Source organism: Micrasema longulum, unplaced genomic scaffold (genome assembly GCF_059751315.1).
Source record: "Micrasema longulum isolate JH-2025_06_02 unplaced genomic scaffold, ASM5975131v1 h1tg000097l, whole genome shotgun sequence".
Lineage (NCBI taxonomy): Eukaryota > Metazoa > Arthropoda > Insecta > Trichoptera > Brachycentridae > Micrasema > Micrasema longulum.
In genome coordinates, this window is record NW_028277303.1 from 2,503,549 (window position 1) to 2,525,889 (window position 22,341).

The 22,341-nt window shown below is 31.8% G+C and overlaps 1 protein-coding gene across 3 annotated transcripts in view; it reads right to left on the minus strand.

Moving 5' to 3' along the window:
* nwk (FCH and double SH3 domains nervous wreck) overlaps positions 1-22,341 on the minus strand; it is a 40,334-nt gene that overhangs the window by 13,391 nt on the left and 4,602 nt on the right. For 2 of the 3 annotated variants that reach the window (XM_088236613.1, XM_088236630.1), the window contains exons 4-12: positions 21,665-21,809; positions 20,498-20,634; positions 18,249-18,402; positions 13,340-13,567; positions 12,023-12,208; positions 10,504-10,737; positions 9,213-9,315; positions 6,535-6,695; positions 4,435-4,587 (exon numbers count right to left, since the gene is read on the minus strand). In XM_088236613.1, the coding sequence (XP_088092739.1) occupies positions 4,435-4,587; positions 6,535-6,695; positions 9,213-9,315; positions 10,504-10,737; positions 12,023-12,208; positions 13,340-13,567; positions 18,249-18,402; positions 20,498-20,634; positions 21,665-21,809 (1,501 nt within the window). Of the gene's footprint in view, positions 1-1,634; positions 1,668-4,434; positions 4,588-6,534; positions 6,696-9,212; positions 9,316-10,503; positions 10,738-12,022; positions 12,209-13,339; positions 13,568-18,248; positions 18,403-20,497; positions 20,635-21,664; positions 21,810-22,341 lie in introns of all 3 variants that reach the window. The other variant, XM_088236623.1, reaches the window with a different exon arrangement.

Genomic DNA, 22,341 nt, shown 5'->3' on the forward strand with positions numbered 1-22,341 from the left:
AGTTCATATTAAAAATGTAAACACATTCATTATGTAGCCTTTGTAAAAAAATTAAAAGTGTAAAACTGAGAAGAAAAAAAATGTTTGTGTTGCAGTAAAATTATTTTATAGAAATCTACCCAAATTAGCAACGCAAATATTTTGAGTGACTGGATTTTTCCTCTAGGAAACTATTAGGATTAACCATAGATGGAGAATATTTTAAAGAAGATAATATGGATACCTTGGCATTTAAAGGGGTTATGAACTATCATTTGCTTATTTAGGTGACCACTTTACACACTTTATAACATTCACCATTGTTTGAACATCCACATTTCTTCGATTCTTCCATATGTAGGCTTTCGTTAAGTCAAAAAGCTAAAACCTTTAGCGGATAAGATTCTCTGTCTGAATTATTTAACCTACATACATTATTAGACAACGCCTGTAAACGTTTTTTTTGATTTTTATACTTCTTAAACTTTTATATTTCCTTCTATAGAATATTATCCATCTCTGTTGTCGTATGTTACATAGGTTTGTAACATGTTTAAACATATATGTATATTTTTAGAGAATTATACATATGTACGTTTTACACTTCTATTTTTTGCAGTCGGCGTAATAATGAAATAAATACATACAATTAAAATTAGCACTAATACATTACTTACTTATCATAAATACGAAATTTAAAATTATTAATAAAAATATACTGTTCAATAGTAAACATAATAAAGGAAATACAAATAAACACAGAAGTTTGTCTATTATTTCGTTATAATAAGTAGTAGGTACCAAAAATTTAAAATGAAATAGATAATTGATTTACATACATCATAATAAACTATACCATGCATTAATAATTGTAGTATGGTATATGTATGCGTGGGTGTGAATTATTTTTCCCTCATATTCGAAGAAAATGAATAAAAAAATTGTAACGGTTTTTTCGATGATTTGATTATAAAAAAATGTTAGTTGTAGAAATACTCTCTTTTTCCTCGTTGTCAAATCATCTTTTTAGCGTATTTTTTAAAAATCTGTTTGAAAAGAAGGACGATAATAATATCGTTCTTACGATTGTTCGATCTCTAATTTCATTAATAATCATAGGTGAGTTTTTTGAAAATACTTCTCGTTTATTAATTACAAAATTATTATTTTTATCGCAATAGGCATACGTTTTAATCGATAGTTTTTTTAGCAATTTTTTACAAAAATCTAAGTACATTTCTGATTTTCACTAAAAATAGCAATAGAAATTGTGAGATAATAATTTAATGATTCTAATAATTTTTAAAACTAACATTCGCGGTAAAAAAATACAGTCCTATTGTTACTGTAGTACGCTTTCTAGTAGTTTGTTAACTCGACAAGTTTGAAGATTTTGGCATAGAGTAAACCAGTTTATTTCATTTTTGAGCAAGTCAATCGTAGTGTAGATTTACAAGTGCTGGCAATACATTTTTAGATCAACCAGATTACATTATACTAATGAATGTGTATCGTGTTTATATGCATTGTACAAGTGTAAATTATACATACAGTGTTCACAATATTAAATTGACGGCATTCCGGCGAAAGATCTAAAATCGTTTGGACTATGGAAACAAAAGCAAGCGAATTGGAAAAATCTAGTAGTCACCGACCTGGTTACTAGTTTCCGTTGTGGATTCGAACTCCTGCAAAAGTAATATATCGAGGAATATTGACAGATATCCACGTAGAATGCGACTCGAAGGGGAGAAAGAAATGAGGGATTTCAGTAATTGAGGGAAAGTCTTAAAATTTACAATGTATGAAAAATCTAAAATAAATTTACTTTTGTGTATTTTTTTGAAATGTAGTAATAATTGCCGTCAAACTGCGAACCCAATTTGTTTCTAAAATAACGTAGAAAAATTACTACAGCTGACTTTAAATCGTAATGAAAACCGGTAAAAAAAATTTGAAGCGCTATTTTGGTTTGTCGGGCTCATTAAAACATTTATATCATTTAGTGTATGTCTAAATCTCAATTATACAAGAATTAAAACATGTTTTTAAAACCACTGAAATTCCTCGTTAAAACTCATAAACTATTAAATATGGGGTCGGAGGCAAACAGACACTTTTAAAGCATGTTAATTATAATGCAGCGTCAAAATATTCCACGTGCACAGTTAATAGGTATTCATAGCAGAGCAGAGGTGTTAAACGTAAGAATACGTGTGATCTTGAGTACGCATAATAGCAGTCTTTAGAATGCTCGAATGCATAATATTATATACAACTCATAAAGCTCAAATGTATTCTTAAGTTCAGTAAAATCATACATCTTATAAAGTAGGTTATTAGTATGTGCGTATTGACCAAAATCGAAATGGCATTAGCGATATTGGATACATACGATTACTTACATATACGTTACTCTTAGTTTTATCATTTATGAACCCATAAAAATTAAATGCGTCCATATTTTTTTAATCCGGGCTATTAAATGAAAAAGAGAAGTCAAAATAGCATTTTGGCTATTTTAACTTTCCGTTTCGGATAGTTTGAATCAATATTAAAGATCACTAGATTCAACAAAAGTCCACGGGAAAATTAAATTATTTCAATTTAGACGAAAAATATAATTAAAATAAATTATCAATGTTATAATGCTGGGAAACGTTATTTTAGCTGTTACTGTACATGCATTTTGAAGTCAGTTTAAAGGGAATTTGTACAAGAATGCTTTAAATGGTAGTTATACTAGGGCCTTTGACTTTTCTCAAAATTATGAAATTATATAATTTTTCTTCTTATTTTCTATTTGAATTCTGAATATGTTAGATAAAGATATTTAACAAATAAGGTATAATGTGCACAAATAATAAATATAAAGACAAATTAATATATTACAAAATAATTATAACACAGGACTTTCGGTCCGATGGAGTTGGGATTTACATGTCTCAAAAAATGTGTAATAAACAGTAAGCATGTAAATTAATAAATAATATTATATTTAATATTCTTATAAATAATATTAAATTTAATACTGACTCGAAATATGTATGATCTACGTGCAACGTAAAGTTCAATCCAGAACTTTTCCATGGAAACTTTTATTATGTTTAGAGTAGGTAATTCAAAGTACATTTTTGCACCGATTATTACCAGCAGAGATTTTGAATTGCTAAAATCCGGACATCTTATTTTGCAAATTAAAGATTATTATATAACGTTATTGTTTAATGTTTGCCAAAGTGTTCAAATATAATCTTTACACGTAACATAAATTTATAAACAAAGCAGGATTGTTATTTTTATTTATTTATTATTTTCAGATAACCGAAATCTGATTAGATCAAATGAATAAATGGTGTACGGAAGCCCTTGTATATGCTACATTATATAATAATAATATCTAACTACAAAAAGCGTACGGGATGTTCTAGGTATAGTCAGGAGTGAGGCATATTGCCCGCAATTGAGTTGGACCAACACTAATAGTGGCGTAGGCAAAATTACAAATAGTGTTCTTTTCGTTTAGACGTAAAATGATATCCAAATACATTTTTAGTATTCAGCTATCCTACGAGAGGTACATATTTCAGACCAGAGGGGAAATAAGTCAGTTGAAGACGAGCAACCGGGACGTCCTTCGACCTCAAAAATAGTCGAGAACATGCAAAAAATGACAAAAATGATCCGTTCAAATAGGTGATTGACTATTCTTAAGCTAACCGAATAACTGAACATCTCATGCAGGTCCATCATTTAATTGATAATTTACAAATAAGACGAATGATTGCGAAATTTGTCACGAAACTTCGCTTCTGATCTGATTGTTGATTGTGACTGATGATTTTGAAGGTTACTGTCTGTTCACATTTATTTATTTAAACACTTTATACGGGGTGTTCTTTAAACCCTGTCACATCCGAAACCACGATGATCAGTATAGGCAAGAAGACATATTACCATATTGAAAAAAATAATTAGAACGAAGAAATTTAAAAAAAATAAAATATTTGAAAAAAAACAAATGGTTGCTTACTTCTGCAGGGGAGAAGCGAGGGGGGTGCGACCGTGCGGTTGACGGTGTATTAGACTCCCCCCTCGCCCTCTTTGTTACTCCCCAGCAGAAGTAAGCAACCATTTGTTTTTTTTCTATATTTTATTTTTTAAGATTTAAGTGGTTCTAAAATTGTATTTTAATGTGCCAATACGTCTTCTTGCTCATCCTGTCATCGTGGTTTCGGATGTGACAGGGTTTAAAGAACACCCTGGATGCAGTTTACATACATATGCATAAAGGCAATTTATGTATTGCAATTATAGCATTTATTTTTTACTCCCAACTTTACCAGAGTTACTGATCACACTATTTCTATGATCCTCATAGTTTTGCCTATGCCGTGATTACGTTGGAAACTTAATAGCGAGCACTATTATAAACAAGCAGACAATCTGGCTCACCTGTCCCTCGCGTTCCACGTCCAGATAGTTGTGCGGGACGAACCCTTCTTCTCCGCGATAGTTCCTGGCACGTAACCAACCATCCCCGTCGCCTTCTCCGACCACTTCAAGTTGTTCACTTTCTATGATACTCAGCTCATCGGGATTTCTAGCCTGTCATAAAATGTTACGTTTTTAATAAATATGTTTTGAGAGCGTTTGCATATAAAAATATTTATTTACAAGTACTAGATACTCAACATTGAATACATCCCTTTGATAATTTTATCACGACTGATCTATTTGAACAAAAGCAAAACCTTTTCTTAAGTTTGCACAATTGAACAATTGATTAAAAAAAAAAAATGTAATTTTTACTAACGTATAATTAAAATTAAAAAATAAGTTAATTACCTCAGAGTAATAATTCAGAAACCTTTTAGCTCTAGAACAAAAGCGTTCCAAATTTTTGGTTCGGTTTTTAGTTTATCAAAAAACGTGCCACGGACGGTTTCGGTTTCCGCTTGCAATTCTCGACCCGATTACCTACGGCCCGTAGTATTGCTGTCATATGTAGCTAACTTCGTGGTTAATAATTATATAATCGTTTATATCCGTATTAGCGACTCTATTAGCCAGAGGCGTGTTATTACTCTATGGTAATAACCGTGGTACATTATAGATGAGAACTCTCAGGCTTAAGAAAAAAAAACATTCTGATTACACAGGTAATCGAACCAATAATTAATTCGTTTTACCATTGTACCACGAGATCTGGCATGTTATATCATTGATTAAATAACTAAAATTATCCCACATCGTCTTAAACTGACCTGTATTGTTCAACCAGGGCCTCAATTATGAACGCTATATTCATCGGTACATATCAAGACGGTATACTTAACTTCTGCATTATCTGTATCTTCTTCGTTATGTTCTAACTACTTGCCATATCGACATCATATGATCGAAACGAACCAACGAACGACCGCAAAAAAAAATCCGTGTTCTTTACCTCATTAACATTTAAAATAGTTCTCATTTATATTTTAAATAGGCTTCTGTTATAGAAAGTGACCACTTCAAAGCGATTATAAACTCCAAAAAATCCCAATACAAGCAAAAATGCTCGCTTGAACATGAAATTATATGACTTTTGACCATGGCCAAGACGAGATGCTTAACGATCGTCTATCTACTGAGGGAGTATTGAGCTATTATAAGGCTAACTCTCGATACGTCCTCTCAGAAAGATAGTAAAACAGATGGAATAAACATAAAAACTAAATTTATTTTTTACAGTGGAAACTTTCGAACGCCTAGATACTCTTATATGTTGAAAGGGCAGAATCTAGCGACATATTTTTTTGCATCTAGGCGCTCGTTTTCTAAACTGACAGTTATGTCAGAATTTAATTCGACTTCAAAATCGACTTATTTCTATCTCATATTTTTAATAGGCTTCTAAGAAAAAAAAATCCAAACTTCTGAACGATTAAAAATCTAAAAAAATTGTAATTAAAGGAAAAACTGCTCGATGGAGTAAAATTTTTGACACTTTTAATGCGAAGATAAACGTATCGAGATGTTCAAGACCCGTCGGTACAAATCGATGTACTTGCATCAAAACTTGATGGTATCGGTAATGTATCTTTGTAGTCGGTCGGGAGAATTTTATCTTCAACTATGACGTCATACTGAAGCTATGTCATTTTAGTGCGTAAATATGTGTACCGTGACGTACGCTTCCCCTTGTTTCATATCAATGTACCTACCCAATACTTGAAGGTGGGGGTTCAGTAGTGTCAGTCACATTCTAAATGTTTTTGGATATTTTATTGCTTATTAAGCTTGTTACTAGGTCATCTAAAAATTTTAAAAACTTTAATGACACTCAACTGGCCAATTTTTAAAAATATTTTATCACAAACGCTCAAAAACGAGTATTTTTTTCTAGAATGAAAGAAAATTTTATTATTTTATAAAGCTTGATTATTTCTGTCACCGTAATGTTACAGTTTATGTGTTAGTAGAAGTTTAAGGATATACATTTTTGAAGTCACTTTCGTTAACAATTATATTGATCGACGTTGGCGACTGGCTTTGCGTATTATGTCTTACCGTATAGGAGTAAAGGGCGGTGCACTTGTACGTGGGGCCCTGCTCTGGCTCGGGTGAGGAGGCTTCGCCTCCCCCGCCTTGTGCCCCCCAGTCCACCCTGGTTGGGTCCTCCCAGCCCGCCGTAAGCTGCTCGATGTGCCGTCGCTCGGTTTCCAACATGGCTGAAAAATACAACCAATTTTATCCATCAGAAATGAAAAGGAAAAAAAACAATATTGTACAAAAAAAAAAAATTAAGCCGCTCACCACCGTGGTTAGTTTTCTTATTGAATCAAATTCATAAATTAGAATATAAAAGTAATCCTATAATTTTAAATACAGATTTTTTTAATGTATAAAAGAAAGGAGAAAATGTATGATGAGATGCCTGAAAGTATGAAGGTTATGAATGAATTTATTTTATTTTTTATCTTTTTTCTTTATTAGGACCTTACACCAAAAAATTACAGCCTCAGTCAAAAAATGAGTTTCATGGTTTATTGTTTTTTCATTTTTTTTTCACGTCGGTCTCGTGGTGTAATGGTCTGCGTGTTTGCCTACCATGCAAGATGTCTCGGGTTCAATTCCCAACATGGTTGATATGGAATATTTCTTTAATAGGGTGTTCTTACATTATAATATTTCATAGTCCCTGGACTGGTACCTGAAGCGTGAGACAGATCGTCTTACCTTCATGTAACAAAAATGATCAAGATACGCTGCGATTGGTGTACCAATACAGTTCCCTATGCACCATTAGTAGCGGAAAGGGAATGATGATGATGATGTTTATTTTTGTCTAAGTTGCATTTTTTACTCCTGTTTAGCTGAGTAAAAATATTGTAAATCTAAATTATCAACTGTCTTCGCACATTTTGTGTCTTGCAAAGCTGTAACTCTAACACCCCTAAATTAAAATGTTATTCGCCTTCATCAACATTCGGCTCGGGCTATGTATAGCGTGTGAGCTCGCCAATATATGACAGTAAAAATTTTATTGTCTTTGAATTTCCTAGAGTTTTAACCATCGAAAAAAAAGAAGATTGCAAATAAAATCAACAGACAATGGAAATTTGATGTGTATTATTTTAATAGATTGTTTATAACAGAAAAATACATAGAGAAATATGCATTTTTATTTTTTGTAATAAAAACAGTCTAGTAAATTCGAATAAATAAAAATACGCTTTATATTAACAATATTAATTAAAATGCAAAAATAACATTGAATACTTGAAAAATAAATATTACTGAGTGTTACAAACATAATTTAAAAAAGGGATAGCGATTAAAAGTAAAAACTATCTTTAGTTTAATTCTTATAGCGATAAATACATAAACATTATAAAACAGGAGTTATACAAATACAAAAATAATATTGTAACTAGGCGGCTACCTACACGGTTAAATTTCGAAACACCACGCAATTTCTTATCTCGGCTACGCTATGTAAAATGAAAAAAAATATTTAAATTAATAATTTCATCACGTCATGAAGTCGCCCCTGGGTAGCGCCTGCTAACGTCAATCAACAAAAACATCCTCGTTTTAATTACAATATTTCGGCCATGCCATAAATCTCTTTTTTTAAATAATTTCTCACGTCACAAAGTCGCCCCTGGGTAGCGCCTGCTAACGTCAATCAACAAAAACATCCTCGTTTTAATTACAATATTTCGGCTACGCCATGAATCTCTTTTTTTAAATAATTTCTCACGTCACAAATTCGCCCCTGGGTAGCGCCTGCTAACGTCAATCAACAAAAACATCCTCGTTTTAATTACAATATTTCGGCTACGCCATGAATCTCTTTTTTTAAATAATTTCTCACGTCACAAATTCGCCCCTGGGTAGCGCCTGCTAACGTCAATCAACAAAAACATCCTCGTTTTTATAACAGTATTTCGGCTACGCCATGAATTTCTTATAAAAAATGTCAAAACGTCACAAAGCCACTCTCTGAGTGTCGCTACTGACATCATTTACAAAAACATAATTATTTGTGCTTTTTTCAGGTACGCAACATTTTTTTTAAATACACCTACCTAACCGATAAAATACTATTAGTAATTAAACCAAGGTGTGCTTTAAAGTTCCGTATGGCCAAATAATATTATTTATTATTAGAATATTATTGACATGTAGTTCAAGCGTTGCTGCATTCACGTTGCTTTGCTTCTGAGAGCTCAACTGCTATGTTTTTCTATGGTTATGTTAATGTCATCTGTCATGTATTGGCGAGCTCACAGGCTATACTTACGCCTTCGGCTCTTTTATTTTATAAAAACCAAGAGGTTTGCAGGCAGAATACAGAATGGTCAATTTTATTCAATGTGTGAAGTGACTCGACTTTCGTATTCTCTTATCACAATGTTTTAAGTATGTCCAAATTCTTGCCGACTGGCTGGATTTTTTCCTAAGGGAGTTGTTCATATTTAAATTTGTTGCAACAGAGAGGGAAAACATTTTCAAAAAGGGAATATGGGATTCTAAGCATTTACCATATTCCCTTCTGAAATATGTTTTTCCTCTCTGTTGCAACAATTTTCGCTTATCACCTTCTAATTCTTTGTTAATAACATGTGTAGAAAGCTAAATCTAGTACCTGTCTACAAATACCTACTCAAAATATTTTGTTGAGTATCTCTGCAGAGATTAAAACATATTCATATTTGTGATTGTAGAAGGAATAATCTTACCATCCATTTCTTCGTCCGCAGGTTCTTCTTCTGGTTCTTTTGCTGGTGGATTTTCACCTTCGGCGTTATCACTATCGTAGAAAGAATCTGAGCTCGGTTGGTCCTGAAAAATAAAGCTCAGTAAGCTTCAACATTTACACTCAAAGACACATATATCCAAATACAAACAATACACGAAATTGTAACTTTTTTTGTTCTTATTCTGAAAAATGGGGGTCAGTGTATATAAGCTCCTGGCATATCTGCGTCCTGTGTAGATCTGTTGTGACAGGTCCCCTTTAATTCATTCTCGCCCTCCATGCCTAGGTCTTTGAAGAGCCTGCCTACTGAGTGGAGGGCGAGTGCTCTCATAGTGCTAAATCTGCCCTTCCAAGCCCAGGTCCTTAAAGTATCGGGCTATTGGGTATGAGCAAGCGCTCTAACATCTTCAAGTTTAACCAGTGGTCCCCCGGGGATGCGGATACTTTTATGATATAAAACATCACATTCGTGTATAAAATGTATAGGTTATCTTATCTGCAGTGGCCTGTAAAGGCTCCTGCAAAACCCTCACTTGGTTTCGGCTAAAAATCTTTAGGTCAAAAGCAAACCCTTGCTAGTACTCTACCCCCGAGTATTATTACAAATAATTCATTTAAATGTTTAAAAGTCCCAAATCAAATGGTGAAGTAAACATTTTTTAAGACCTGTATTGAAATAGCGAATATTATTTTTATAGTTTTTGCATATTTATCATACAAATTTGAATTAACGTGATTTAATTTTTGTAAAATTTTCCTCTTTATGATTCAAAGTGCTCAAAAAATTGCAAACTACCATAAAAAACCTTATCCCTTTCGCTCCTGGCCAACACGTTTGTGTGGGTACAAGCAAAAATTCAAATTGCCTTCCATATTCTGTTAGATCCTGGCCACAACGATTGTGCATGTTACTGGCCACATAGAAAATAACACATTTTCAATATGATAGCTCCAGTATCCGAAGTGGAGAGATGGTCCAAAAAAAAGGAGAATAAAGAAAATTTTGAAAAATATCTCACGAGTGAAAGGGTTATGCCAATAATCTTCTACAAAGTGAATCGGGTCGTGGTTCCACGCCTAGAGTTTTGGACTCACATATCAAAGGTCCATGTTGGGAGTTAAACCAGGAACCTCTTGAGTTCTAATAAAAATGATCGAGATACGTTTCGATTGCTTTACCAATCCATCGCCGTGTGCATCATTAAAAGCGAAAAGGGAAATGATGACTGAACATAGCTGAATAATGATAAATACATTTTGAGCCAACTTACGGCCATTCCTGATGCGTCCGTCCTGACGCTGAGGGAGCTGCTGCTTCGGGGAAGGTCCTGGACTGACAACGCCTCGGCTTCTTGTACAATCTCATCCACACTGACTCCTCCAGCTCTGAGGCATTCGATACGAGCTTCTGCCTTCGCTTTAGATGTCTCTGCCCTTCTGATATTCTGTCTTATCTCGTCTATCTTAGTTTCTATATCAGGTCCGTTCGGGTCATTGGGGTCCGCCTGTGAAATACAAGTGAAAAAAGTGAGAATTGTTTTAGTGCCGACGTGAAACATTTCAACAGTGTTAAAAAAAAGGCTATAAACCACAATTATAAAAAATGCGGTTCCATTGTTTCCAATAAGTTTTAAACCAATTATGCTGGTCCCATTTTGGTAAAAAAAATTTGAGTCATTAGATGTTGGCAGTTCAATTATTTTTGTTTTAATGCATATAGACCTACACACATGGTTTACAGCGCATTTGAAATTATGAAACCGCTTTTTCCTTGTAAAAATGGGGATATATTATAACGGACTCAGTATTGATGTAGACATTTTTAACTGCACGTTGCATTTGTACAGAAAATTTCTTCATGGGGTCGATTATTTGGGATAGTTGCTGAATGTGCATCTTGAGTGGTTTATGATATGTATATGTGCCGCATGTAATGTATATGTTTGTGAATGTTTTATATGTGCGTTCATGTGTGTGCGTGGATCGCTCCGAGTGTACATTCGGTATTTTTATTTATTTTAATTTATTACCTCCATGGAAAACGCAAATGTCAACAATTATTCTTTTCTCACTGAAAATTCTTATTTATTTTTTTGTCTCATTTAATGTTTATATTTTTTTAATTTATGAAAACTTAATTGGTCTTTTTATGTAAAAAAATTGTTGTTTTTAATACTTATTTTGTATGACTGTATGTTTTCTGAATAAAATAAAATAAAATAATATAAATAAAATATATATTTTTAAAAATAATACGAATCTAAGAAATACATTCCCGTCATTGCATTGGCAACGCCTCTAATACGTCACGATGCATGTTCATTTTCAACTTTGTTCCAAACCATTCTAATTTTTATGAAACATCGTCACGAATCTTGACGTCACACGACGTCAACAATGCCAAACATGTCGCGTTTTTCTAACGACATAATTATTTACATTTTTTTTTTAAAGTTATGTATGATACATTTTTCCACAATATCCAAATTGATTTTGAAAATACAAATAGTTATTCGAAATCCATTTCAGATATTTTTATCGGTATTCGTAGTACGTGATATTTCCCTATTGTGGTTTAAAACCTTAGTACTGAACGCGGTCGATTTGTTGAAAGGGTGGTTTTACTCTTTAGTACTTCACATGTTTTGGAAGCGTAAAACCTTGATTATAATAACGCCGAGATACGTTTAATTTTATGTACCATAATATACTTTTTCTTCCACATTATAGTTTGTCAAAAACTCATTCCAATAAATATGTTATGGTTAGTTTAAAAAAAAAAATGTGTACCTTTTGCCCGGCGTCCCTAAGGGCTATAAGCACTTGCATCCTCCGCGTCCCCTCCCGCACGGAGTTGTTGTCGCGCGCGATGCGCGTCGCCCAGCGTCGCGCTTCGCTGCTAAGCGTCGCGGCGGCACTGTCGTGGTCCGTCGTAACGTGGTCTACCGGATCGTTATCGCAGGCCTCGAACTCGTACTGCGAATAAGCGATATAGATTATTATTATGATTCTATTGATTTCGGAGAAATCAAAGAATAAATTATGTCTGAAAAAGTTGACTGAAAAATGTAAATGTTATCAACTATAAAATACCTACATTTTGTAAATAGGGTCTAGAACCATTCAGTCTTATACTTCAGGTACCAGTCCAGGGACAATGATATATTATAATGTAAGAACACCCTTTCAAAGAAATATTTCATATCAACCATGTTGGGAATCGAACCCGAGACCTCTAGCATGGTAGGCAAACGCGCTGACCATTACATAACGAGGCTGACATGAAGATACATACGAGTAAGTACATAAATAAATATGATTTTTTTTTTATTCATCGATACAATTTCATCTGCATTTATAAATTATTATCTTCCATTATAGAATTACATAGAATGAAGAAATGACAGTAGAACTCCGTTTATCCGAACTTCAATCACCCGGGTTACCAAATGTCTCTATCGTTATCAGGAAACAAAGAGAGTTGGTCATTCAACAATGTTTTGATGCTTGTCTGCTGATGATGTTCAAATGCTTGCAGACTGGCTTGATTCTCTCCCTAGTTTAATCTCGTTTATATTTAAATTTATTGCAACAGAGAGAGAAAACATTTTTGAGAAGGGAATATGGGAGTATGGGAGTCTAGGCATTTACAGGGGTTTTCAGGCGTTGCCAAATAGGTGAATTGGTTCAGCCGGATGAATCTCACCCACATGATATAGGTTTCAGCTCTTTAACTTTACAAAAGTCAACAGATGGAAGAGTTGAGGAAATGTGGATGTTCAAACATACGCAGAATAGTGAATGTTACACAGTGCGTGTAAAGTGGCCACTTAAACCAGCCAATGATAGGTCATAAGCCCTGTAAATGCCTATACTCCCATATTCCATTCTCAAAAATGTTTTTTATCTCTGTTGCAATAAATTTAAATAGAGTTGGTCATGTTTAAGTAAGTTTTTGAAGTGATTCAGATTGACAATATTATTTCAAAAACAATCAAATCCACCACTTAACAATCCGGGGAGTTTTATTGTACCTTGTTTTTTTATATGAAGGTACATATTTTTTTAATGACTTAAAACTGTAAAAGAACAAATAGAATATTATACCTGTATGTGTTGTTTGAGTACTGGATAATAGAGGTAGCAGCATTGCAGGTTATACTCCCGTGTCAGCTGTTGGGCTTGGTCCCGAATCTTGCCGAAGGAGTGCTGCGTGGCCGAGCAGGTGAGGAGTTCCGTGCGTCCCATCAGCGTCAAGTACTCGGCCACCCTCTCGTACACGGCAGCTTCCATGGCGCCCATGCAGCCTTGCAGGTCCACGAGGAAATAACGGTTCTAGGACAAGATTCGAGGAGCAGGGTTTTTTACTGGCGCAATACAAGCCAAATACGTAAAAAAGTATTTGAAATTGTAAGTTTTTGTAGAGTAAATGTTAAAAATAAAATTTTATTTATTGTGTATAATAATTTCATGGAGCTGGAACATTATTTTTTAATTAAAAATAATGTTCAGTTTATTATTTAAGTGCCTACATATGAACTTGTCATACCATAAAACTCTTTAATTTTATTTTTACATTTGTCATGTAAAAGCCCTCTGGGAGTATATAGATCATAAATAAATAAATATTTAATTACTGTTGATTTTGACACTTAATGAATACATTATGATTATTTTATTTCTTATTTTTTCGTGATAATATATGCTTGTTTGTTTATTAACTTAACTTAAAAATGTCTTTCTTGCTTACCGTAACACTTTATTTAGTGTTTGCTTTACAGAATTTATTTCATAAGCTTATATCTTTACATTTTTTGTTTATATGCTTACTGTTTTTTTTTGGATACCTTTGTTATTATTGTTTTTTTTTTTTTTTTTACTTTGTAAAACTTTTTATCATATCCTTTTTAACTAATTTCATAATTTTTTTCTGTATCTTCTGTTTATTATTTAGTATGTTGGCATATATTTCATTTTTATTTTTTGGAAATGCCTTTTGGGCGTTAATGAACAAAATAAATAAATAACATGTTGGAATGACTCCGTATGCAATAATTATTATTTTTTATTTTTTTTTATTTTACTGACTTTTCACGCCCATAAGGCTTTTACGTACATGAAAGTTATATACAATATAAGTATATAAACAACATTAAATTTAAAAAATACAATATAAAGTAACAAAAGATAGAACAGTGTTAAGAAGTAAAGTTGGTATAAAAAAAGAAGATGAGTATAAAAACAACATTTTTTTTTTTTAATACAATAAAAAGAAATAAAATATAGGAACAGTGTTAAGAAGTATAGTTGGTATAAAAATAAAAAGATGAGTGTATTAACAACATAAATTTTTAAAAATACAATATAAAGTAATACAATATAGAACTGTGTTTAGAAGTTAAGTTGGTTTAAAAAAAAAAAAAATATATAATAATGTACATGTGTTCATTTTTTTTTTTCCTTTTTTTTTAAAATAAGCTAAAGAAATGCTGTTAAAGGTTTAAAGCAGCTAGGTACATAATGTTATAAAATACAATATGAACAGAATATTAAGTTCTATTTAATATGGAACATATACATTGATATTTAAAATTTACGAATTATGAATTATGAATAGTATGAATCATGAACTTTTTAGTTTTGGGAGTTTGTCATAGACTACCACGTTCCAAATTCTTATTAATGTCATACTTGAATCAAAACACATCTTTTTTTCACTTATGGCACCCTTGACGGGGAATTGCGATATTTACTATTACAACCTTTACATGCATTTTATATACACCCTTTTTAGTAAAAAACCTATTTTTGAATTGGAGTTGTCAAGAATTTTTCCTAAATTGTTGTGTGTATAGAATTGGTTGGATTAGATTAAATATTAGGGGTTTATAGTTTACTCATAGTTAAAGAAGTTGAACCTGTGAATAGAATTTTCTTGCAGGACTCATTTCCAGAATACTGGTATTTTTTGTGAATTTTTTTTTTCTATTAACGCGCTAATATGTTAATTTTTTTAAGCGATTGATTTTATAATATTTACCCCGTGGTGACAATTTACAATTACTACGGTGAATATTAACTAATCAGTTTAACGAAGAGTGATGCAATGTCAGTATGTGTAGGTTTACGCTAAATATTCAATTCCGATTTATTATTTATAACTTTGATTGAACGATCTAGGAATTAAAGGAATTATCCTCATTATTTTCCGAAGTAATTTGAATGTGTTTGTGCAGTGTATTGATATGGGCAAAAAAGGAAACTAATTGCCTATCAGACAAAAAATGTAATCAACATAATATTTGAACAATTTAAACACGCACGATTTTATAAAAAGATTACTAGAATTTAATAACTTATCTTCGAGATTATTCAAAAACTTGTCTGCTAAGATTGGCAACGATGGTGAACCCGTTGATTGTATTGTATATATTTCCATGAAATTCAAAATAATTTTGCATAGTCCAAACGTCACAAACTCTACTTATCTCTTTGACAATAGCATTATTTAATTCAAAGTTACATAAAAGTTCTACAAAAAACTTTTTATCATCTTCTACAGGGATATTCGCAAACAAATTTACTATTTATTCAAATTTATTACTCTATTGGTAAATTTTATGAAATTTTAAATACTTTATTTTAAATCATTGAGTTTTTCACAAAAATCGTAATTTGGAGCGCTTCCATACGATACTACTGACCTCATCGAATTTCGGCAAGCCCGTAAAGAATAAATACTTTCTGGTTTCTACCAATTACGAAACTACGAAATTCTCAGTATTACCAATGATGGCTGAGCATTGTTTAAATACCTCCTCTATTTTGGCTTGAAACTTGGTTGTGGTATAAGCTTTTTCATAGCCTTTTTTTAAAATGGGTTCAACATAATACGAGTATTAAAACTTTACATATCGCACCTGAGTAATAGGCTGGATTAGGCTCAAGTCTAAAATTTACGTGTTTTTTCAAAGTTTGATTTACTTACGCAGTAATTTTCCTGACTATAATTTGTATCCGCACAATTTAAAGCATAAGACTCATTATCTTACCTTCATCTAACAATAGTGATTAAGATGCACTACAATTGATGTACCATTATAGTGCCCCACTCACCATTAGATGCGGAAACATATTGAATGACAATTAATGGAATATATCTTTGTAATATTTACGTGGCCTTGAAAGCAAAAAAAAAGTTTTACTCAAATTCTAGAAATAATAGTGGCACAATAATGCCATTGTTTTTCTGAAAACATTTCAAATCAGATGGCGCAAGCGAGTGAACTCTAAGTTGTGTCTTTGTTTTTGCTAATGCATATTAGTTTACTGATAGTGCGAGCGCGTTTATAACTACTCTTCTATTAAAATGAGTTTTTTGAGTTGTCCAATCATTTCGTCACATTCAAGAAAATTTAACTATCAAATTTCATGCTTTTCTTCCGAACTGGTACGGTTCGTAAAATAAATTAATTCCTTATTTTACTGCCCACTTTGGTATAAAAATCCACACCTGAAAGTGCTTTAATGTAAATATTTATATTTCCTACCAAATCAGACATAATATTGTAAGTACAGTAGAACTCCAACTATCCGAATCAATTGGGACCGGACCCTATTCGGATAATCGAAAATTCGGATAAATAGTTTTTTTCCGAAAAAAGGGTGTGTGTTAAAAATTTAAATAAATAATATTGTAAATGAAAAATGAGCTTTTAATCAATTAAATGAAAGGGCAATAATTTTATATGGCAAGCGTAGTTACAAGTGCTGTACATTAGTACAGTATGCTTGCTTGCATTGCTTGCTGAGCATATCGGTCAAAGTAAGCTGTTTGACTATCACCATCCGTTTTCGGGCAGCCAAGTCGTTATTTTGCGAATCGCAGTACGTTTCCGTGTTATTTTTTTTCTTAAATTCTGAAAGCGATTCAGATAATCGGAGTTCAGATATTTGGAGTTCTACTGTACTAAAATAAATATGCGTAGCGTCATTAACGACATGCTGTTATTTGTCGGAGATCTTATTCGTGTACAATTTATATTTAAAAAAATAGTGAAACTGCTCGTTGTCAAACTAAACAAAGCAAAACTTTACCAAAGATTTTTTAGTATTTTTATCAAAATCAGTAACTTTGGAGTTTTATCAAGAAATATAATATAAATATAACAATAGTATAATATTATTTTTCCTTTGTGGGTAAATCAATATTTATGCCAAAGTAAGTTACTTTTTTTATATTTACGATGTAATTGTAGATTACTCGGTACGAACACATTTTTTTTATGAAACCCCGGACTAAAACAGTATTGTCATTGGTACCATTCAGCACAAATAATTCAGCATTCAATATTTATTATTTCATTTAAATTTATTTCTAACTCGGTAATCCAAATTTAAAAGCAAATAAATACCTGCCTAATATTTTTTTAATGATATTTTTTAACCTTGGATATTTTATCATAACTGACTTTTTAATTTGCTCACTTATAAATTGATTATTAGAGTTTCTATCTAATGAATAATGTAAAACACTTATAACTTTGGACATTGACAGGGGCTTTTAAAAAATGTATTTTACATTAATGTATTTAAGAAACATATATAAATGAAACTGGACAAAACGAACTTAAAACTATGAAGCAAAGAAAAATAAGCGCAATAAAATAATGATAGACAATATATTAATAAAAACGATAAACAGACTTCGACCTAAACCATGCCACTCCATCTCGAACCCACACTGTTTTAGTGGCGAAGAGATCTACGAAAAGCCGGAAGATCTATCCCAAAGAATTCCAAGTTGTTTAACAAATCGACTAATCTACACTTCCTGGACATTGGGGCATAAAAACACAAGTTGCTCTTAGAAGATTCAATAAATAGCAAATTTTATAATATGTAATCAATTAAACCTTTTGTTAATTAATTAACTAATTTCTATATTTTTTTCTTAAAAGATTAAAAAATTATTCGTTTTAAAATTAAATGAATAAAATGCGAAAATTCAATTTACCTGGTGGGCATTCGCGGCAGCGAGACTTAGCAGGTAATCATTCCTCGCCCCAGTGGACTTTTCTTCTAGTGCGTCTCGTCTCGATGATACTTTGGCGCTATTCTTTTGCAGAGATGTTATAGACTGGAAGAATGATCCTTTTTTCTTTTTGAGTCTGCAAACGTGATCACCCGTTAACACCAAATCACGTCTTAAGAGCTCAGTCGTAGAGCCAAAAGTTCATTTCGTAGCCTTTAAAAAATCCGTATGTGGCTGTTTATGCTTGAAATTTATACCTTCCCGCAAAGTTTTATGCACAAGTTTATAAGCAATCAGTCGGAGTATCACATCGCAAAAGCACGAACAATTCAAATGCCAGAATAATAGTTTGACGCTAAAATTATTTTAGGCAATTCAGATTAACGTTCAAATAAAACCACCGTAAAGTATTATGCTATTAATATTTTACTGGTATTTTCAAACATGAAATTATAGATGGATTAAATAAAATTTTAAAAATATAGAATATCTGCCATCGCAAATGGTGATATACAACTTTAATGACTCAAGTAAAAATACGTTGTAAAGAGTACCTTCGATATTTCGGTAGTCAGATGGCAGAGGGGAACACCTGTATTTTTGTCTATGTTTAAGTTTTCAAAAGTTTTGATTAAAATTTTAGTGAATACACGCAGAAAAAAAATTAAAAAAACAGCGTCATTTAGAAAGGTAATTTATTATTAAAAAGCGACACTAAAATACTTTAACTGTGGATTAAAGTCTTGTAATTCAGACGTATTTCAGCTCTCCTGAACATTTTTGAAAATTACAGATGGTCCCTTCTGCCATCTGACTACCGAATTATATAACATGTTTGATGATCTTAAAGTTTTTTTTTACCTATCTTGTTTAAATCCTTTTTTAATATTTTTATTTCGGTTTATTTATTTTGTTCTTAGTTGTTTTTAATTCGATTATATGTACTTTCATCAAATTTAGATACTTTTTTTCAGTGTTATGACGATTGCCGAAGTCAAATTAAGTAGGCGTTAAGCTGGAATATTTTGAGTCACTATTAGAATATTATTCAGTATTCATATGATTATTTCAAACATTAGAATTACGAGTTTATCAGATGGCTTAGTGTAGGCAAATATTACATTGTAATAGAAAAAAAATAGACCTTTTCTATACCCGATAATTAGATTGTAAATTGTAAAATAGATAAGATATTTTGATAACGCTAGTCGTACTGAAAGAAAAATCATTAGAAGATAAAAATTACAATTTCAATCATACTTAAAAACAATACTTATAATACTAGATTACATGGAAAAAAAACAACGCCATAGGAGATACTTATTTTACATATATTTATGAAGAAATACAAACGCAATAAAGAATTTCATTGAAAACATAACTTGGTAAAAATAATTTACAATATTATGAAAATACGTGTAAATGTGATTATATTGTTTTAATTAGATACACAGTGTTGATTATTTGCTACTCATAATTAAATATTAGGAAATAAAATAATTATATATAAGAATTTATTTTCACTTTGTTCATCACACTCATTTATTTCACTGGTAATATATATTTTCATAATACACTGGATAACTTTTATTCTTTAACTTCATTTTTCAAATTATTTTTAATATAGTTCTGTTTCAACTCTTCAGCTACTAAGCCGAAATATTGAACTATAATTACAATTTCCATGAGTCCAGATCTGGGCCGGTTAGATTCAGTAACCGCAGTTAGGAAGATAGATCGTCGTCTGGGTGGTGAAAAGAAAAAAGTCACAACGTTTTAGTTTAGAGAAAAATGACTTGAGTTGACTAGGTAACAAAAAATAAATCTTTCCGGCATTATTCGGCTAGGTTAACGTTATCTTTGGAAATTATTAACTACCGGATACAGGTACAACAAATTTCAAAAGAAAACGTTATAAAACCATTTGTTACAGAAGATACGTAAAATAATTCTCACTCGGGTCTTTTCAACATCAAAACGACGACATTATTCATCTTTTGTTATTTCCTCATAACTGAGTATTATTAATACGATATATCACATAATCGCTCTAAAAGTATTGAAATACGGTTCGCAAATAAAATATGTATATTTATAGTTCCATATTATTTACATATCACATGTTTTGATTTTGTATTTTATTTCCGCAATTAAAATGTTTTGCGATAATACGTGAAATACAAGTATATTATTGTACGTGTGATTGTGCAAGATCGTGGAAAAATACTTACTTCTCTTCGATGTCTTTAGCTTTGTCCCTTACATCGTGAGCTGAATGTTCCTCATCGAAGTAGAGTTTCTTAGTTTTATCTACGTCCTGAACACAAGTTTGCAATTCCTTGTGTACAAACATAAGCTGATCAGAACACTGAAAAAATATTTACAATTTACAAAAAATCGAGAAGTTAGTAAAATTATAAGGCGGAGTTGTACAATTTGTTTTACAGTGCCATTTTCGCATGAAAAATGTATTATAACTTAGGTAGTCAAATAATTTCGTTAATCATTTCTAAGTGGCTACACATTCACAGAAGATTAGACAAGATTAGTATTTGTAAAGATGATTCGGTGCAACTTTGATACTTGAGATTATTTTATTTTAAAGTAATTAATGAAATTTAGTTTAATCAATTTAAATAAAGATTCCTGGAATGGAGACATAAAATACGTATTTATTAATGGAGGTATTTTTGGACAGCATTATTTTGTAGTCCATTATCCCTGGACTGCCACCTAAAGCATAGCCCTGGCTATCTCATCTTCAAGTAACAACATATGATCGAGGTACGCTGCAATAAGCGTAAAATTGCAGTACATTATACACCAAATTTCACGTTTAAAATATTATCAGTAAACATGCACAACGGATTGTTGTGACTGAAATTTTATATACGTAATTTGTAATTATTATTAAATAATCTAGGTTATCCCTATACGTAATTGGTAACAAAGTTTATTTATCCTTATTTGTAAATATTGCACCAAATTTAACTACAGTTTAAGGAATAGTTGATTTTAAAACTTGTCTAAAAATAAGCACTAAAAACTGAAAATGTTTTCAGGCGTTTTCTAACTCGAAAGAATCTAACTCATATCAGTTAATGTTTCCGTTCTATTTTATTTATAAAAAGCAACAGACCACGCAACGGGGGAAATATTTAGAATCCCGCGTTCAAATGTATTTATCCTATATAGCAAAATATTAAAAATATATAGATGTTTAAATAAGAATTGGTGACTGTTATACACTATGTATACGTGATTACTTAAATCGGCGGATAACGAACCAATAGCCTTGTAACTGCCAACACTTTCACAAAAACATTAGACAATCCGTTAATTAATTTGTTCAAATTTGTGAAAAATATCAAAAACATTAAAAAAATATTGAGTAAAACCTTTTTAGATGTGGCCATCTTGTGGGCTCTCAGGGCTTTGGCTTCGTCAGCTATCTGCTGTTGGAACACCTCCACTGCAGCCAACCTAGCCCTGGCCAGCTTCTCATTCTCCTCCAGCACGGTCCGCCACACACTCCACATATTCCTAGAAAAATATCACCAACATCGTCACCCACATTGTCTCTGGCATTGTCATCAATGTCTTCAAAATAATTACTAATATCGTCACTAATATCGTCACCGACATCGTCTCCAGCATCATAATTAAAATATCTTCAAAATAATTATCAGTATCGTTAACAACTTTGGTTCAACTTCACCAATGTATGATTTTCAATATATTTACCAACTTCACCACCATCATCATCACATCGTCACCGACATTATTTAGTGGTGTTCAAACGCATTGTAACCGAACTCTCGTGGATAAAAATACCTTTTAGCAATTAGTTGTTGATGCCCAAGACTGTACAAATAAATATTTAAAATGTTTCTTATATTTGAAAACGCCAACAAGAAATAGGTGATAAAGATTTACATAATTATGGACAAAATATTTTACAAATTAGGCAGATACATTCGCTTAAATAAAAAAAAAAGAGAATATAACCACCCACTTCACTATACCATGAAACATTTTACGATTCATATTCGTTAAATGCGTCGATCATATCTTG